The following is a 15,706-nucleotide window of genomic DNA, read 5'->3' as shown; positions in this document are numbered from 1 at the left end:
CTAACATAGCTAAACATGCATTTCTGTTAGAACAGCTGTAACAAAATACAGCATTGTTCTTAAAATGTTAGAGAGCCAGAATAAACTACTGATATCTGAAATTAGAACCTCCCTTTCCTGTTGCATGTTGGTACCCCAGAGCATTAACAAAATGAGATTTTACTTTTTCTCTCCCGTATTTAGATTACTATTAAATGCTGACATTAGCACATTTTTATGGAGTTCCATGTCCTCTTACTTGTCCTTGTCATATTTGATATTTATATTTGCTAAGACTGATTTTCTGTTCTCATTAATAGGATAGGTTTAATGTGGACCACTGCTTTACTGCATTGATAATAACAATTTTACTTAAATATGGCTTTGGTGTACTCCTCTGCAAATAATCTTTGAATTCCTAAGAGTCTTTTATTTTCCCAGTAGCCTAGTTGGAGAGTTTTTAATATTAAATTGAATCATAACAACACATGCTGACTAGAGTCTAACTTAATACATGAAGCTTAATGTTAATTTTCCAACTTCAAATCAGGGATCTGACTATTCCAAGATGATTATTTATCTCAAGTGTGATTTTATTTTAAACTTGTAAAGCCCACAGCCAGACATTTTTACTTCATACAAAATCAACATTATGGAGCAAAGGAATTCAGCAAAAAAGATTTAGAAGCTTTTTTCGAACTATAAAACATTGCTGAGAAGAAAACGGGTCATCAAAAAGTTTTGTGGGCTGAGGATTTAGCTTGGTTTTGTGGGCTAGGGATTTAGCCCACGCCTGCCTCATAAGCGCAAGGTCCTGAGTTCAATCCCTGTACCAAAAAAACCAAGTTTTGTATATGTCTGTGGTGCATAATGTTTACATTCCCTTTGTGGAGTTGGTACACTTGCCTAACACATGCAGAGATGGGTGGAAGGAAGGGGAAGAGAGGCGAAAGGGGACGAAAAAGGAACGAAGGTGTGTTTTGTGCGTGCACCAACTTTCCACAAGGAACGCCAGAGTTATGGATGACACACGTGCTCCAATCACAAAAAAATGTTCAAGAAAGAAAAGAAAAAGAACAAATCAAGAAATACTGAACTTGGCGATGAGGAGAAAGGTTATAGTGACCTTTGGGTGATAGCGTTACTAGAAGTCTGAGAACGGAAGCCTAGTTTCAGGGGATTGAAGAATGAATGTCTCATGGAAGGGAGGTAAAATGGAGATACTTCGGTATGAAGAAAAAATGTTTTGAAATCAAAAGAATCAAAATAAAAATGGTTTTGGTGTAGGTTATCAAAAAGAAACGGCACAAATTAATACGTAAGTGACTGATGTGGATAGTCTGGATATAATCCATATATTTAATCAATATGCTACAAAGAAGATGGGCACATCTGTAAACCCAGCACTCTAGGAGGCGGAGACAGAGTAGGGCAAGTTGAGCCAAACCCGGGGAACTCAGAGACTCATAGAGGATACAATCTCAAAACAAAAAGTATAAAACAAACACACCAAAATGCTACAGATGTGGCTCAGTAGAAAGGCCCTGGGTTCAATCTTCAGTACTATTAAAAATTTTTTTTTAAATCTTATATCCTAATTCCTTCAGAAAGAAGTAATCCATTGATATCAAAAATAAAGGAGAAAAAAAGCATTAAACAATAGGGCTTGTTTTACATGACACAAAAAAGCCAAATGGCACCTTTTTTGCTTCACAGAATAAACTTCCACTTCAACATAAATTACTTACAAAAATGTTGGAGAGGGAAATGTATAGTTAACAATCAAAACAAATACAGGGTACACTACAATAGGAGAAATGAGAATAGAACAGACATATTGAACTCGTGGAAGCAGACAAAAACAGAAGTAGATGAGAAAAATCAAATGGAAAGAAATTTAGACATTATGTACAGTGTTTACAAAAGTGGTCTTTCATCTAAGCTCGGTGAGGAACCTATAACAATAGATAAGCGCTAGAGTTTGTAATACTAAGAAATTAGATGGCATCAAGTATTTGAATTTTAAAGGTTTCAGAGCTTACAAAGCTATGAAACTGAAAAAGAGAAAAGAAAAATGGCTTTTGAAAGAAATATGGCTAATGATAATGATATTTTATAAAAATATCTGACCATTTGTTCTGTTATTTTTATTTTGCTTCTTTTTAAGATCCTGTCTGTCATTATATATTTTAACATTTATTGGTAAAAAGTGAGAACTGTTAGCTACTGTTTTGGAAGATGTGGTGAAACCGCCATATATTATTTTTAACAACAGAAGATACTCTCATAGGAACTGGATAAATGTTTTTAAGCAAAATACCAAAATGAGAACTCAATGCTTACAGCATAATACAAAGTTCATTTACGTTGGTGCAATTCGTCTTTTAGGATATATAATTTTTATATGAAGCAGAAAACTGAAACACATGATGTATTTCTACATGGTATATATTCATCAAAACCATTATAAAATTACTACTTTCAGCATATTTTTAAAATGAGATTCCTTAATAAATTATGTTTATGCAGTCAAAACACAGCATTAAAATTTAGTATTAGTCACTTAATGGACATTAATGGCGAATTTATAAATGAAGTGCTAGCTTCTTTTGATATATTTTAAGAGCAGCCAAAAAGAGAGATTCTTTCCCAGAATTCTATGTATTTATAAAGTGCAAAATAAGCAATTTTGGCAATTCTCAAATGTAATTCTTCCAGATGCATTTAATCCTAGATATCCTTGTAGAAACAGAATTTTTTTTTTTTCCTAAGTCAGGTATATCTAACTTATCCATCTTATGTGTAAAAACTATCCTTACTGGAGTATTCTACGCATTATAAAAAGATATTAAAAGAGAAAACTGTAGACCTACAGAAACAGTTTGAAGTTTTTTTTAATATTCTTGGGGGCTGTGTTTTCCTTGAAGACATTTGATGTTTATAAAAGAAGTCCTCCCCAAAAACCCCTAAAATGCTGTAAAACTAAAATAATTATATTGAACATATAAATACTCATGCACTGAAAATGGATCTATCATAGAACCAAGGATAGGTATTGTAGATAAATTTGCAAGTCAAAATAAATTCCATATATGGATTAAATATTTTTAACAGAAATTGTTTCAGGGTGATTGTCACTCAAGGATTCTAGTGCGAAGCCACCATTTCTTCCCCCCAGAGAGAGGCGTATTCTTCTAAAGTATTGCACAAAACATAATAATCATTCCTGTTTTGTACTGCTCCATGAATGCATATAGTCTGAAATATCTGAAGCAGTATTCAATGCTTTCTTACAAGAAAAGCAAGAATAGACTTAAAATTACAACTTTTTTTAAAGCTACAAATTAGGGAAGATGATGTGCAAAGAGAATGAGGGTATTGTTTTTCAATAGATTATGGTGTCCAATATGCTCAGATGTCAAAATATTTCATAATACAGAAGTTAACTGAGACATTTAAATATGATAAAATTATGATCATAATAAAGTGTTTAAAAACTCAGATAAAGCTTGTAGAGGAGAATTTATTTATAAGAAACCTTATAAAAGCTTAAGTTTTCAGAATTTAAAACAATAAAAAGTGATTTTTCAAATAATAATCCACTGCTTTCTAGGGAAACTGCTTCCTGTACCAGAAAGATGACAATGAAGAAAATAAGCATGAATACTTTACTTAACATTAAAAAAGAAACTGTGCTATGAAATGTCAGATAAAACAATATTAACAACCATATTCGTATTAACATTTAAAGCTATAATTATACATTAATATAAATTTAACCTTATGTAAGAATTTAGAAGCCGTAGGTTTGATTAATATGAAATAAAGTCATAGTGAGATTTATGCTTCATGTAGCATTTTATTATAATTTTCTCTTTTAGAGTTATTATATTATTATATTAAAGCATATAAAATTTGTAGTCAGCATAGCAAGCTTCAAATCATTTTAGTTAATTGGCAAGTATGGTGGAGCATGAAGCATCACTCTCTTCTGGTAGTTTCATTTTAAACAAATTATGCTCACATATAAAAATAGCAAACTGCATTAAATTTGATATAAGACATTTTACAGCTTCTCATATAGGAACAGCTATAAGCAGCCTTCATGCAATATACCAGAACAGGCAGCTTTGAGTAAACTCTCTGGCAAGATAGCATTCATAGCGATGTAAGACACAGCCTCTAATGACTTAATGCTGAAAATATACCAAAAGAAGTTACAGGTTTAAAAAAATAGCACAAAACTATCCAAAAGTTTGAGTATTAAGTCCTGATATTCTTTATTGTCTCTATGCTAAAAGAAGGAAACATTTGAGTTATTTCTCTTAGTTCTGATTAATTCTTGCCAAAAAGTCTTGATTCTTCTAAAACTCCAACTATAGATGGACTACTTTATTCACATTTTCTAAAATGAAGTAAAGATGATAGCAGTGACTAGTCAGAGAAATATCATTACTCAACATTGCTATTTTTATTTAATAATTGTTCATTTATTTTAAATATCAATTTTAACCTCTAGTTTAAGGTACAAAGATGTTTTCTGTCTAATCTGTCATAAAGTCACTTTTAAAAGATTAAAACAGTCGGGGATGTAGCTCAGTGAAGCTGTGCCTGCCTGGCAAGCACAAGGTCCTGAGTTTGATCCCCAGCACTAAAAAAAAAAAAAGCTTGAAACAGCTATAAAATACAGTAGACATGTTTTTAACAGATGCATTTCTGGGTCTTGACATATAGATATGCACTGACTGACTGACTGGGGAATCTCAGTCAGAAGGCATAGAAGTTTTAAAAATCCATCCTTCCTTTTCTTTATCTAATAAATTTCCCAAAGAGGAAAACAGTTCGACAAATGGGTAAAATTTGTCTAATTAGATATGTACATGTTATATTCTATAGCAAAATACAAAAGTATTATACCAGAAGAGTTGTGGGAAGTGAGAAATTCCCTATTAAGATTTGAAAATCAGGGCACAAACTGCAGAATATTTTTTTTTAACAGTAGTTAATTGTGCCACAAAGGAGAAAAAAATTTTGAAAAAAATCAAATTTATCAAAATAATGGTTTTCTACAGTCCTTAAGAAAATATCTTACCGTCTAAATTCTTCTATTTTCAAACTATGTAACATCCAGATCATTATTCAAAGAACTTGTAACAGCATGCCATCATTATCACTGCTTGAAGTAATGTAAAATAAAACCTAGAATATCAAGATTCATTGCTCAAAATTAAAAGTATAGTGTATTTGTCTTATTTTTTTGAGAGAAGTGTATTAAGAAGAAATGCAATTCACACAAATATTTTACTGTCTTATAGATATAAAAGTTATCTAGCTGGAGATAATACTAATCACCAATGATTTATTAGTAGAGGCAATTTATTCCTCATCATTTTCCATTTTACTTAGGCACCTAGTCACTGTAACAAATAAATACAAATCTGGAAGTCATTTATGGCTTGTTTAGTGCCTCAAAGAAATTATATAATATCCAAAGACCAAAAACAACTTTTTTATAGAATTTCAATGGTTAGACATTGGCTGCGTAAAATACAAAAGGAAAGTATGCTGAACTTGAGGGGAATGAGAAAACTTATTTTTGAAACTCAGGAAAACAGCCACAGCATACTACTTATTCGCCGATCATATTACTGATTTTATATAATTAAATAAAATTAGTGGCCACAACGCCTTAATTCAAAAACTCTTCTTTATACGTTGACTACTTTATTCATATTTTCCAAAACAAAATAAGTTTGATGGTTAGCAGTGACTCAATTTCCTACAACAGCATTACAAAGTCATGCAATATATCTCTCACACAGTAGGTATTTAATAAACATTTTAAAATCACTATATGTAATCAAAGATATTGATCTGTAAAGAAATTTGATTATGTTTGTTGAGTTAACATATAGGAATCAGATTGTTTTAATTTGTCAGAAACATATGCTGTTGAACAACTATACAGTTTCACCCAGACACATGCTTTCCACATAAAAATAAACACCACATCTGTGGCACAATCAATAGCACAAAAGATGGTGTTTTATACACATACGAATTCTCCATTTTGCTTGTACAAAGTGTAAGTGTTGGTGATGTTCCAAAGGAGTCACATCATCGATAGCAAATGCTCAGATCTAAATAAGGGCTAAGCTTGTGTTAACAATTTAGTTTGAAATGTTAACAACCTTTAGGCTGTTAACATAACAACTGGCCATTAATGTGGTAATGACCAATTTAAGAGGAAACTGTACTCTCAGAAATGAATATATTAGCAATCAGGACCAGGGTTTATATTTGAAAGAGTAGAAAATATTTGCAATAAGTTAATTAGCATTAAAAGTTGGAACCTAGCAGAAATGAACTAAAAGCCATACCACAGAAAACAGCACACACTGTTAGTGATAGATGAGGACTTCTGATATGAAAACTAGTTTGATAAATTCCCTTCAGCAAAATACTTGAGACAATCAAATACCAGTTTTATATCATATTTTTATTACCCTCGGGAAGACTAAAACAACATAAGGTTGTTTCCCCTGCTCACCACTATATTGATAACTATAAAGCTATGTCTCTCATGATACAGTTATTTCATGGCAAATTTACATTTTTGACTTTAAAAATCTAGCAACTCCCTTTAAAACTTACTTAATTTAATCTCTTTTTTCTTTATTAAACTTAACTTTATTCAGACTATAAATTCCTTGTTTGGAATTGCAACATCAACCCACTTAAGATGCTGAAATTGTAAGCAAAGGTAAAAGTCAAAAGAAGTCAAAAAGTTGTGATTATTGCACATAAAGCAAGACTAGAGAGCAGTGTTAAATCATGAAACACAAATACAAATGCTTTATGTGGAAATGAGGCTCCAGTTCACAATGAGCAGGGGAAAAGTTTTTATTTCAAAGAGAAAAGTTCAAAGACTGGAGAGTTCTGAAAGAATTTGCATTATAAATTAACTCTGATTGATTAGTTGTGCCACCCTAATGAGGGAAATCCTGGCTGGTAAGAGGAGTCCCTTCCCATTGTTGGCACCCTGCATGCATTTTTTTCACTTGGAAGACAGAGAAGTAGTAACAAGTGGTCATAATTATTCAATAGACTGTCAGAAGAGGGAGTCCTAAGAGGGGGGCAGCACTGGATTCACCCTCTTGTAACTGCCATTAATCAAAAGATGTTTTATATAAAAAGATCAAATCTGAGTTTCGATAACTGAATTATAGACTAAGAAGGATCCAGTACCTTAGAAAACACCTCCCAGGATGACTAAGATGGTTAAGGAGTAACAGCTGATTGATAAATTTTGTGTCATAAGGGGAAAAATTCAAAATATATAGCTTAGTGTCAGACTGGAAAAATGATTAATTGTATCAAATATGAAACTGCAAATGATGCCATATATCATTTCTCTAATTTGATAGATCCTACTTTATTAATATAAGTAATTTGCAGCTGAATCAAGTCACCAAGTTCTCTGAGAAGCAAAATAATTTCTCTTCCGTAGAACTTCTGGGTTGAAGACGGTGAGAAGCAAGTTTGGCTGACTTCGTGGCTTCCTCATCAACAGCACCTGCATTATCTTGAAACTGAGGTTTACAGTTTGGAGCACAGCTATCACTGTTCCACAAGGATAGAGGTCGTTACTTTGTTATTATCCACTGGAACGTGTGAAGCTGCTCAAAGCTACATGAAATCTTTGCAATGACTGTTTCCAATATCATGGGGGAAGACATATTATTACTTGGGGAAAGTTTTTGAAAACTGAGCAATAAATGTATTATATTAGTAAGTGCCAGACAAACCCAAATCAGAATGCATAGCTAATAATTTTAGGAGGATATAAGGTCCAACTAAAGCCCAGCTTGGCAAAAATAGTTAAAATGTTTAGCCATTTCTTTGTGTTATTCTCACTCTAATCTATCTCTGATACTCTAATGAAAGACAAACAAACAAAAACTTGTATACTGATTTATACCAAATACCAGCAGTTTCAACATACGTGGTAAAATAACCAATTGTTGAATACGAGTTTGCATGCAAGCCAAACTGAAACAATTTGGGTCTTAGTTTTGGCAACTGGTCCTTAAGTAGTAATTTGGGTCACACACACAGGGCCACATCTTTCAGGAACACAAGCTGGTGGTGAGGAAATAGAACAAGCAGAGATACATTTACAAATGTATGTTAAAAGGTATCCAGTCATCACTGGTGTGCAAGGGTAATTCCTACCTCAGATAGTCTCTGCGACAAAGGATAAGATTAGCTTTCGTGTACAGGGTGGAGCCCACCTCTCCCAAACGACAGTCACAGCAGGCACACTTCAGGCAGTCTTCATGCCAATATTTGTCCAGTGCCTTTAGAAGATACCGGTCCTTAATCTTTCGGTTGCAGCCAGCACAACCTTTCGGCTTGGTGTCTGGCTGGACTGAGAGCATTTGTATACCTGAAGGAAGACAACAACAAAACGAGAGCGCTGAGACCACAAGACAGAATGGAAAGATGTCAAAAGACCTCAAAGAAGTTAAATATTTAATAATCGCCTTTTCCTAGGAGCGCTGGATTTTCCTTCTTAGGGATGGATGCCCTGAAATCACAGTAAATTTTGGAAGCAGAGTCTCAAACTATAAAATCCTTACTAAATCACTGGTAAAGTTACACATATAAAGTGGTGAGAAGAATGAATTCATGTTGCATATGGTAAGTTGACATTCTAGCCGTACAGTTAAATAACATTAAATTATTTTATAGCATCCCCGTTCTCCATATAAAGAAGGAAGAAAAATGAACAAATTGCTAACACTCTGAAAAGAAACCTATTTAACAAAGTAATCATACTCCTTCTAAAGGAGTCAAAAGTAAGTTTTGCTTAACTGGTTAAAAATTTCACTTCATATGTGCTTGACGGTGGAAGAAAAGTACACCCTGTATGGGATTACAGGAACCTCACTGAGCAGCACAGATGTTTATAATTAAGTGCACAGCACAGCCCCCCCCCCCGCCCCCCCAAAGCTTAGCAAACCTCTATGGCTTGTTTGCATTCAAAGACTTCCTTATGTGTCCTAGATATTTCAAAGTATTCATTATGTTAAAATAACAAAACATATTTATACTCACCATCATCAGTCAATGCCTTTATTAATGGCTCATTACTTAACTATACACTATAAGCTTTTATATGAAGCTAAAGTACAGGATTATACAATTTATTGCTGTAAGCATGCACTTATTATTTTACAGGGGAAAGATGAAAGAATAGAAGTCTAGTGCAATATAAATAAAATTATCCAATCACATATAAATATATACAGAAGGTATATAACACTATGAGATGTAGGGACAATAATATTTGTAAGCTGTATCTCTGTCATACATAAGGAGTCTAGCCAGGTTCTATGTTTTATAACTTGAGTGAAATTATTTCAGTGGATATTTGCCTTTGATTTTCTTCTTATTTTCTAAGTGTCAAACACTCAGCTTTAAAAAAAAAAAAAGCTGGCTCAACTATTCAAAGCTTCATCTTTATCAAATAACTCGTTCTAAGCACTATAAAATACTGCAGACATCATCAATTCCAAATTCCCTCATTTTCCAAATTATAATGTGGAGCCCCAGAGATTTTAAGGCACTGCCTCAAAGCTGAATGACATTTAAGTGTGGATTTGGGGCCAAGTGGCCTTCTTACAATCCAGAGATCCCTCTGGTCTACTCTGCTGCTTCTCCTAGGCATAAAGTTTTAAACTTGGATGTAAAAGGATATAAAACACCAAACATGCCTGCATCTGAAAGAGTTTCAAGGAAAGAAACACCAAACTATCACTGTCTACATTTGCTGTGCATTTCTCCTCTCCACATAGCTAGCTCCTTGTTTCCTCTGATACTCTGGGATGAAGTCTTCTCCCTCATTAGCTTCACAGCCTTCTTTTTCAAAATGAACCCAATAAAAGGTACTGAGGGATCCCGGAAGCTGAAGAACTTTCTAAGCTACAAATAATTCATGAGTTGTATATAATAGTATTAGGATGTTGAACTTTCATTCGAAAATAACTTGTCTGGCAGAGTGGTGGAGGGGAGAACGGCAGGAAAGGAAGCAGGATGCTGTTCCTTCAGCCTAGTATGCATCTCTGGGGTCTTCCGGGCTGCAGAGTAGCAGCTGGATTTGCACAGAAGAGCAGGTGGTATCCCTGTAGCCTGTTTTCTGTGCCTTTTCTTTGAAGGAGCTAAGGGCCTAGTGTAGATTAATCATAACCCTTGATAGCGCTGCTAAATCTCACTTTCTAGAACTTCTAACAAATGAAGTTTCTTTGATCAGAACTAGTTATCCTTTTCTAGCAAGGTTCCACAAGGACTGAATCCCATTGATTACAGGGCACAACTGACTCAAGAGCCTCTTCTCTAGAAATCTAGGGAAGAGGAGGAAATTTTGCTTTTCCAAATGACATTCTGGATTTCATTTTTAACAACACCCAGAGCGATAGTAAGAGCAGCCACTCTAATTATCTAATGTATAAGATTGTTATTTTTTAAATCACCAGACTAACAGAAAAATGTTAAGAAAATCCTTCTTAGTAACAGCTAAGCTATAGCTATGGAAGTAGTCAAGCTATTCCCTATAGCTGTGTTACTCTTACCAAATGTAGAAGGTTAGCTATCTTTATTCAAAATGCTTTGCAACTAAAACAGGCCATACCAACATTTGGCACCAGTAACGCTACCCTGCTTGTCTTCGCAAAATGGTTTTTGTTGTGTTGACATTTTAATTTAACACTCAGAGGCCAATTAATATTTGAAACTCTTACATTCTGTTTGGCCTTAGGCGTCTAAAAGGAGTTTAATATTTTACACTCCACCCTCTATCTTCTTTTAGAGACTAGCATCACATTTCTCTTGGAAATGGAATCTGTGCCATGCTATGCAAGTTAACAGTTGCAGAAAAAGAGCTATTTTGTAGTCATCACATTGCCCTATACCTAAAAGGCAGAAAGCAGTCAGTGGCCGCCTGTCATCAGCCAGAGGAACATGTCTGGGTAGAGTTATGTGTGCGTAGCTGAGAAACATTTCACAAGTTGCTCACAGCACATCAGCACTCATAACTAGTTTTAGATTGGCATGTAAATTGTTCTGAGGGAAATTCTTATTGCCTCTGAGACCCTGCCATTCTGAGTTATTTGACAGTTTAAGGGAAATCATAATTAAAAAAAAGACATAAATAATAGCCTGTGCAGTGTGGTGTGCAGAAATAAGTAGAACCATTTCATTTAAACTCTGGTGAGCTTTTAATTGCCTGGATTGCATTGTGAGGCGGCCTAACGGTTGACTGCCTCCATTATGTTCCCTTGTTCTGGGCCATTCATCCGCACACTTGAAGCTTCAGTAGTTAACACAACAAAGTAACCACAACTCCACAACACAGAGGGGGTTTAAACATAATAATAATAATAATAATAATAATAATAATAATAACAACAACAACAACAATAAAAGATCTGCGGTACTTCGACACAGTCTTTTATATTTTTGAACTAACTACACAGAGTGAATGGAAAACATTTTGTCCCTGTGGGAAGATCCACAGAGGACAATTTGGGAGAAGGCACAGGAAGAGGGATCCATAAAAGAGACTGTGAGAGAGATGAGGTGACTCCAAAAGATGCTAAAATGGGAATGCAGGTTCTGCAGCTGGGAGCAGTGGCACAGATTAAAAGAATTTGGCCAACACAGCCATTCGATTGCCAAGAGGTACCAAACAAAAGATTTTCTCTCCTCCTGCCCATCTTCTTCCTCCCACCACCCCCCAACCCCCCTGCAGCCAGATTGGAAAACTGGATTGGGCCTAAAAGCTTGTTTCTGTTCACTGGCCCAAAGCATCCCTAGAGGCTGCAGCCCCCTAAGGGACAACAATGCAAATAGATGTCCCCAGATCTTTGGCACTGGGGCTGCTTAACTCTGTTCTGCCCCTTCAACTCCCAGCCCCCCTCCCTGTCCTTCTAGCCCCCCCCCCCCCCCCCCCCGCTTTGAGCAATGGAGCTGGGAACCAATTTGATTCCCTTTTTCTCCAATGCAGCTGCAAGGCTCAGAGATACTGACATTTTTCCACTCTTATCAGTTTAATTACAGTTACCATGGCAGCAAAGTGCTAGTGCTTGGCAAAGGCCAACAAGAGATTTGCAAGACTGAGTTCAATTTTGATGCAGCTCACATGCAAAATAAAAAAAAAAAAAAAGAAACATACATACACTCTAACAAAGAATCCCTTGCGGAGTTTATGCTTCAGCCTTTTGTGGTTGTCTTTGCAGCCACACTGAGGTGGTTCGCAAAGAATGTAGCAGTATTTGTTGCACCTAGCAGGATTAATTGGTTTAAGCAGCAGTCCTTCAAAGCAGTTACAACAATAATATTTTGGATCTTTCAGAAAGGCACAAAAGCAGCGGAAGAGCAGGAAGGCTTTTGAGTAGCTCAGAGTGCAGAGCGCCCGCAAAGTGCATCTAGGATAGATCGTAACCTTACCAAAACTTTTCTCCCTTTTCTGCATGAGTTGACTTAGGCGTGCCTGCGTCGGAGCAGCTTCGCACTGAGCACCGACCCCACAGGTAGAAGTAGAAGGGAATCTCCTTGGTTCGGCTCAAGCGTGGACCTGGTGCACAGCCCGCACCACCGAGGACCGGCTATTGTGGAGCCACTTTGGGAGCGGGTCGGGTGGAGGCAGGGGTGGGGGAAGGGACGAGGGCGGCCGGGCTCGGCGAGCAAACAGAGCCCCTCGCAGGGTGGCAGTGTGCAAAATGATGGCGAATGACAAAGCCACATGCTTCCCTAACTCTGCCCGCGATCCTAAAATCCCAGCGGCCCTTTTTAGCTTCCTGGTAACAAATGGATTTGATTAAACTGTCACACGCAGCGTTAGCATAGCATATCATGCTCAATGGGAAAAAGATCATAAATCTGACTCGTATTTCATAACAGCAGTCTGAGGAGCCCCCGTGCAAATGCGCTGCCTCAGTTTGAATCTCAGCCCGTTAGCACCTGGGCTCCGGGTTCCACGGAGCCTCTTCCCTCCGACCGCTCCTCACCGCTCCCCTCCGGCAGCCACTTCTCCACCAGCACAGGGCAACCCCAACCTCGGGTCCTAAGGGTGCAGGGGGAAGATGCGGAAGTGTCCCCGAGACTGGAAAGGTGGTAATTTCAACTCTTGGTTGGGGGTTGGGGGCATACATTTGAGCAAGTACGGACAGGGGTCCCGGCGCGCCCCCGGGACTGAGTTCGCCTCCCACGGGCTGGAAGCCAACATTTCCGGCGGCAAACTCCCCCTGCCCTGGGCCCCGGGAGTCGGGCTGTGGAAATGCTGCAGTTGCCGGTGAACTTCGACTATTAGCCACGGAGTCGGACTTCAGAGGTTCCGCGCCGCAGCCGCGCGCCCTGCCCTCCTCTCGCATCTTCCGCCTGCGTCTATTTCATGTCTCATCATAAAAATAATGAAGCCTCACATGATTTAAACAAAACCGTCTCGGTAGAGACGCAGCCCGGGTGAAAGTTGCAGTGCGGAGCGAGACTGCAGCTCCAGTTTACGCCTCATTAGGAGACAGGCTGGGGAAGGGGAAAAAATACCCACATTCGCACACGCGCGCGCGCGCGCGCACACACACACACACACACCACAAATAAGCCGCCGCGTGTGTAACAGTCGCTACACTTACCTTCTCAATCAAGCAATACAGGGGGAGGCCGTTCAGTCAGCACAGTGGCTGCTTTGTAGCGCTTCTCCTTGGGAAAGGTCAAAAAGAAGCATTGTTTGAAAAAAGAAGCGGGGGGGAATCTCTATTTTTTAAGTTTAAAATAATGAGGTCCTCGAGGACCCCCCAAGTATTGGTGCTGACCGCATCTGAGCCACAGGTGTCCTCCTTTGAGGGAACTGCAGTCCGAGGCTGTCTCTCTCGTCCTGGCTCCAGACAACTAGCCGGGCTGCGCGGCTGGAGCCGAGCTGGAGGAAGCCCCAGCTCTCAGCTGCAGAACGCAATCCCTTCCCAGCCAGGCATAATGCAGCCAGAGAAAAGGTCATTCAGTTATTACTGAGCCGGCGGAGCCCGGGAAGCGCTGTCAAGACCACAGCGAAGCAGCTCCCTTCCGATTTAAGACTGTTTACCTCCCCCCTCTCCTCTTTCCTTCCCTCCCTCCCTCCCTCTCTTCTCTCTCTCTCTCTCTCTCTCTCTCTCTCTCTCTCTCTCTCTCTCTCTCTCTCTCTCTCTCTCTCTCTCTCGCTCCCTCGCTGGCTCTCGCTTTCCTGTTCTGCAGCTCAGTCAAGTACAGCCGCCCTCGGAAGGAAAGTGCAAAGCAGCCACGAGACAGATCGGGCTTTGTTGCTAATTTCCCAGGGTGAAAATTTACAAGCCTGTGAGTGCAGTCAGCACAATCGCATGCATATGCCCCTCACAGACGCTGGGGACCCGCGCACAGACTGTGACCTCGGCGAGGAGTCGACTCGGGAAAGACCCTACCTCCTGGACCTGTCCAAAAGAACCCCTGCGAAAGAGCTCCTAGGAAAAGGGTAGGTTCCTAAAATAATTGGGGCAGTTTGGAGTAGGGGCCACAGTTAAAGCAAATTGCCCTCTAAAGCCATTTCTGAAGCTACCAATTATAGAAATTAAAATAAAAGCGAGGGACTCAAGCTGCTACGGGATACACAGAGAAAAGCGCCCCCTCCTCCCTTTTAAGGAACCCGGCGAGGGGCGGGGGTCTGCAATCGTCCAGTCTCTGACTTCAGGAAGTCTGCTCCCCAAGTTTGCCTTACAAGCCAGGTCCAGGGACGACAGACTCGCACCCCCCTCTCTCCCTTCTCCTGGCCCAGAACCAACCAGGGAACTTGTACCCCCTTATCCAATGCTGAAGCCCCACTTCCACTCCTGAAACATACTTCCTGCCATTACTTGAATTCCTCACCATTGAAAACTTACATGCGTACACAGAAAACACTCACGAGCACTGAGAACTGTATTTCCAGTAGTAACTTGTTTAAAGAACCATAGTTTCTTCCACCATTACAGCCCTATCTTCCTAAAAGGCCTTCGTTGATTTTTTTTTTTCTTGAAAGAGGTCACATTTTCTTTAACCTCTTCTCTTCTTCACTTTGCATCTGTAAAGGCCATTGGTAGCTGTAAAATATCTTAGTATCTTTCTAAGTTTTCAGACTTCAGTCATCCTGTCTTTTCCCAGTTCTTAAAGTCCCCTCAACAGACTTTACAAAGCCTGTCAAAGGACAGGCTCAAACATAGTGCACGTTTGAATGACACTGTCTGTCATGTTTTAAGAGGCAAGAAAGACTCAATTGTTGAACAAAAAAAAACTTTTTTCTTCTCTACATCATCAATTTTAAACTAGTTCTATTTTTTTTTAAAAAAGCAAAGCAGCCCCTGTGAATATTTAATCTAAATTATGCTCATCTGCATAAAGAATACTGGCCCAGCATTGATAACTTATTTTTCACCCCCTCCCTTCTGAAGGCCCATGATAACATCGTATGTGGCTTGCTTTCCTCTCCCTTAAAAAGGCAAGAAAACTCAAAACTAACCTGAAAAATAACGAAATTCACAGACGACAGATTAGTGAGAACCCCTTCAGCTGGTTTGTTCTGTACATAAGCAGATTTCTTAAGTTTGGCTTTTCTGGCCCGACTACACAGGCACACATACGTCTCACCCATCCGCACAGTTCCTGCTGGTCTACCCCACCTCTC

General features: G+C 38.5%; 1 protein-coding gene across 7 annotated transcripts in view; it reads right to left on the bottom strand.

Moving 5' to 3' along the window:
• Positions 1-15,706, bottom strand: part of Lmo3 (LIM domain only 3) — a 59,803-nt gene that overhangs the window by 42,069 nt on the left and 2,028 nt on the right. The window contains exons 1-3 of one of the 7 annotated variants that reach the window (XM_004845809.3): positions 15,542-15,706; positions 13,674-13,740; positions 8,215-8,428 (exon numbers count right to left, since the gene is read on the bottom strand). The exon at positions 15,542-15,706 is cut by the window's right edge and continues 27 nt beyond it. In XM_004845809.3, coding sequence (XP_004845866.1) covers positions 8,215-8,420 — 206 coding nt within the window. In that variant the 5' untranslated portion in view covers positions 8,421-8,428; positions 13,674-13,740; positions 15,542-15,706. Of the gene's footprint in view, positions 1-8,214; positions 8,429-12,489; positions 12,686-13,673; positions 14,193-14,471; positions 14,815-15,541 lie in introns of those variants that run through there. The other 6 variants (XM_004845810.4, XM_004845808.3, XM_004845813.3 and 3 more) reach the window with 6 other exon arrangements.

Source organism: Heterocephalus glaber, unplaced genomic scaffold (assembly GCF_053883595.1).
Source record: "Heterocephalus glaber isolate CG9 unplaced genomic scaffold, H.glaber_assembly_v1.0 deba00001444, whole genome shotgun sequence".
Classification (NCBI taxonomy): Eukaryota; Metazoa; Chordata; class Mammalia; order Rodentia; family Bathyergidae; genus Heterocephalus; species Heterocephalus glaber.
This window is presented reverse-complemented; position numbering and strand designations above follow the sequence as displayed.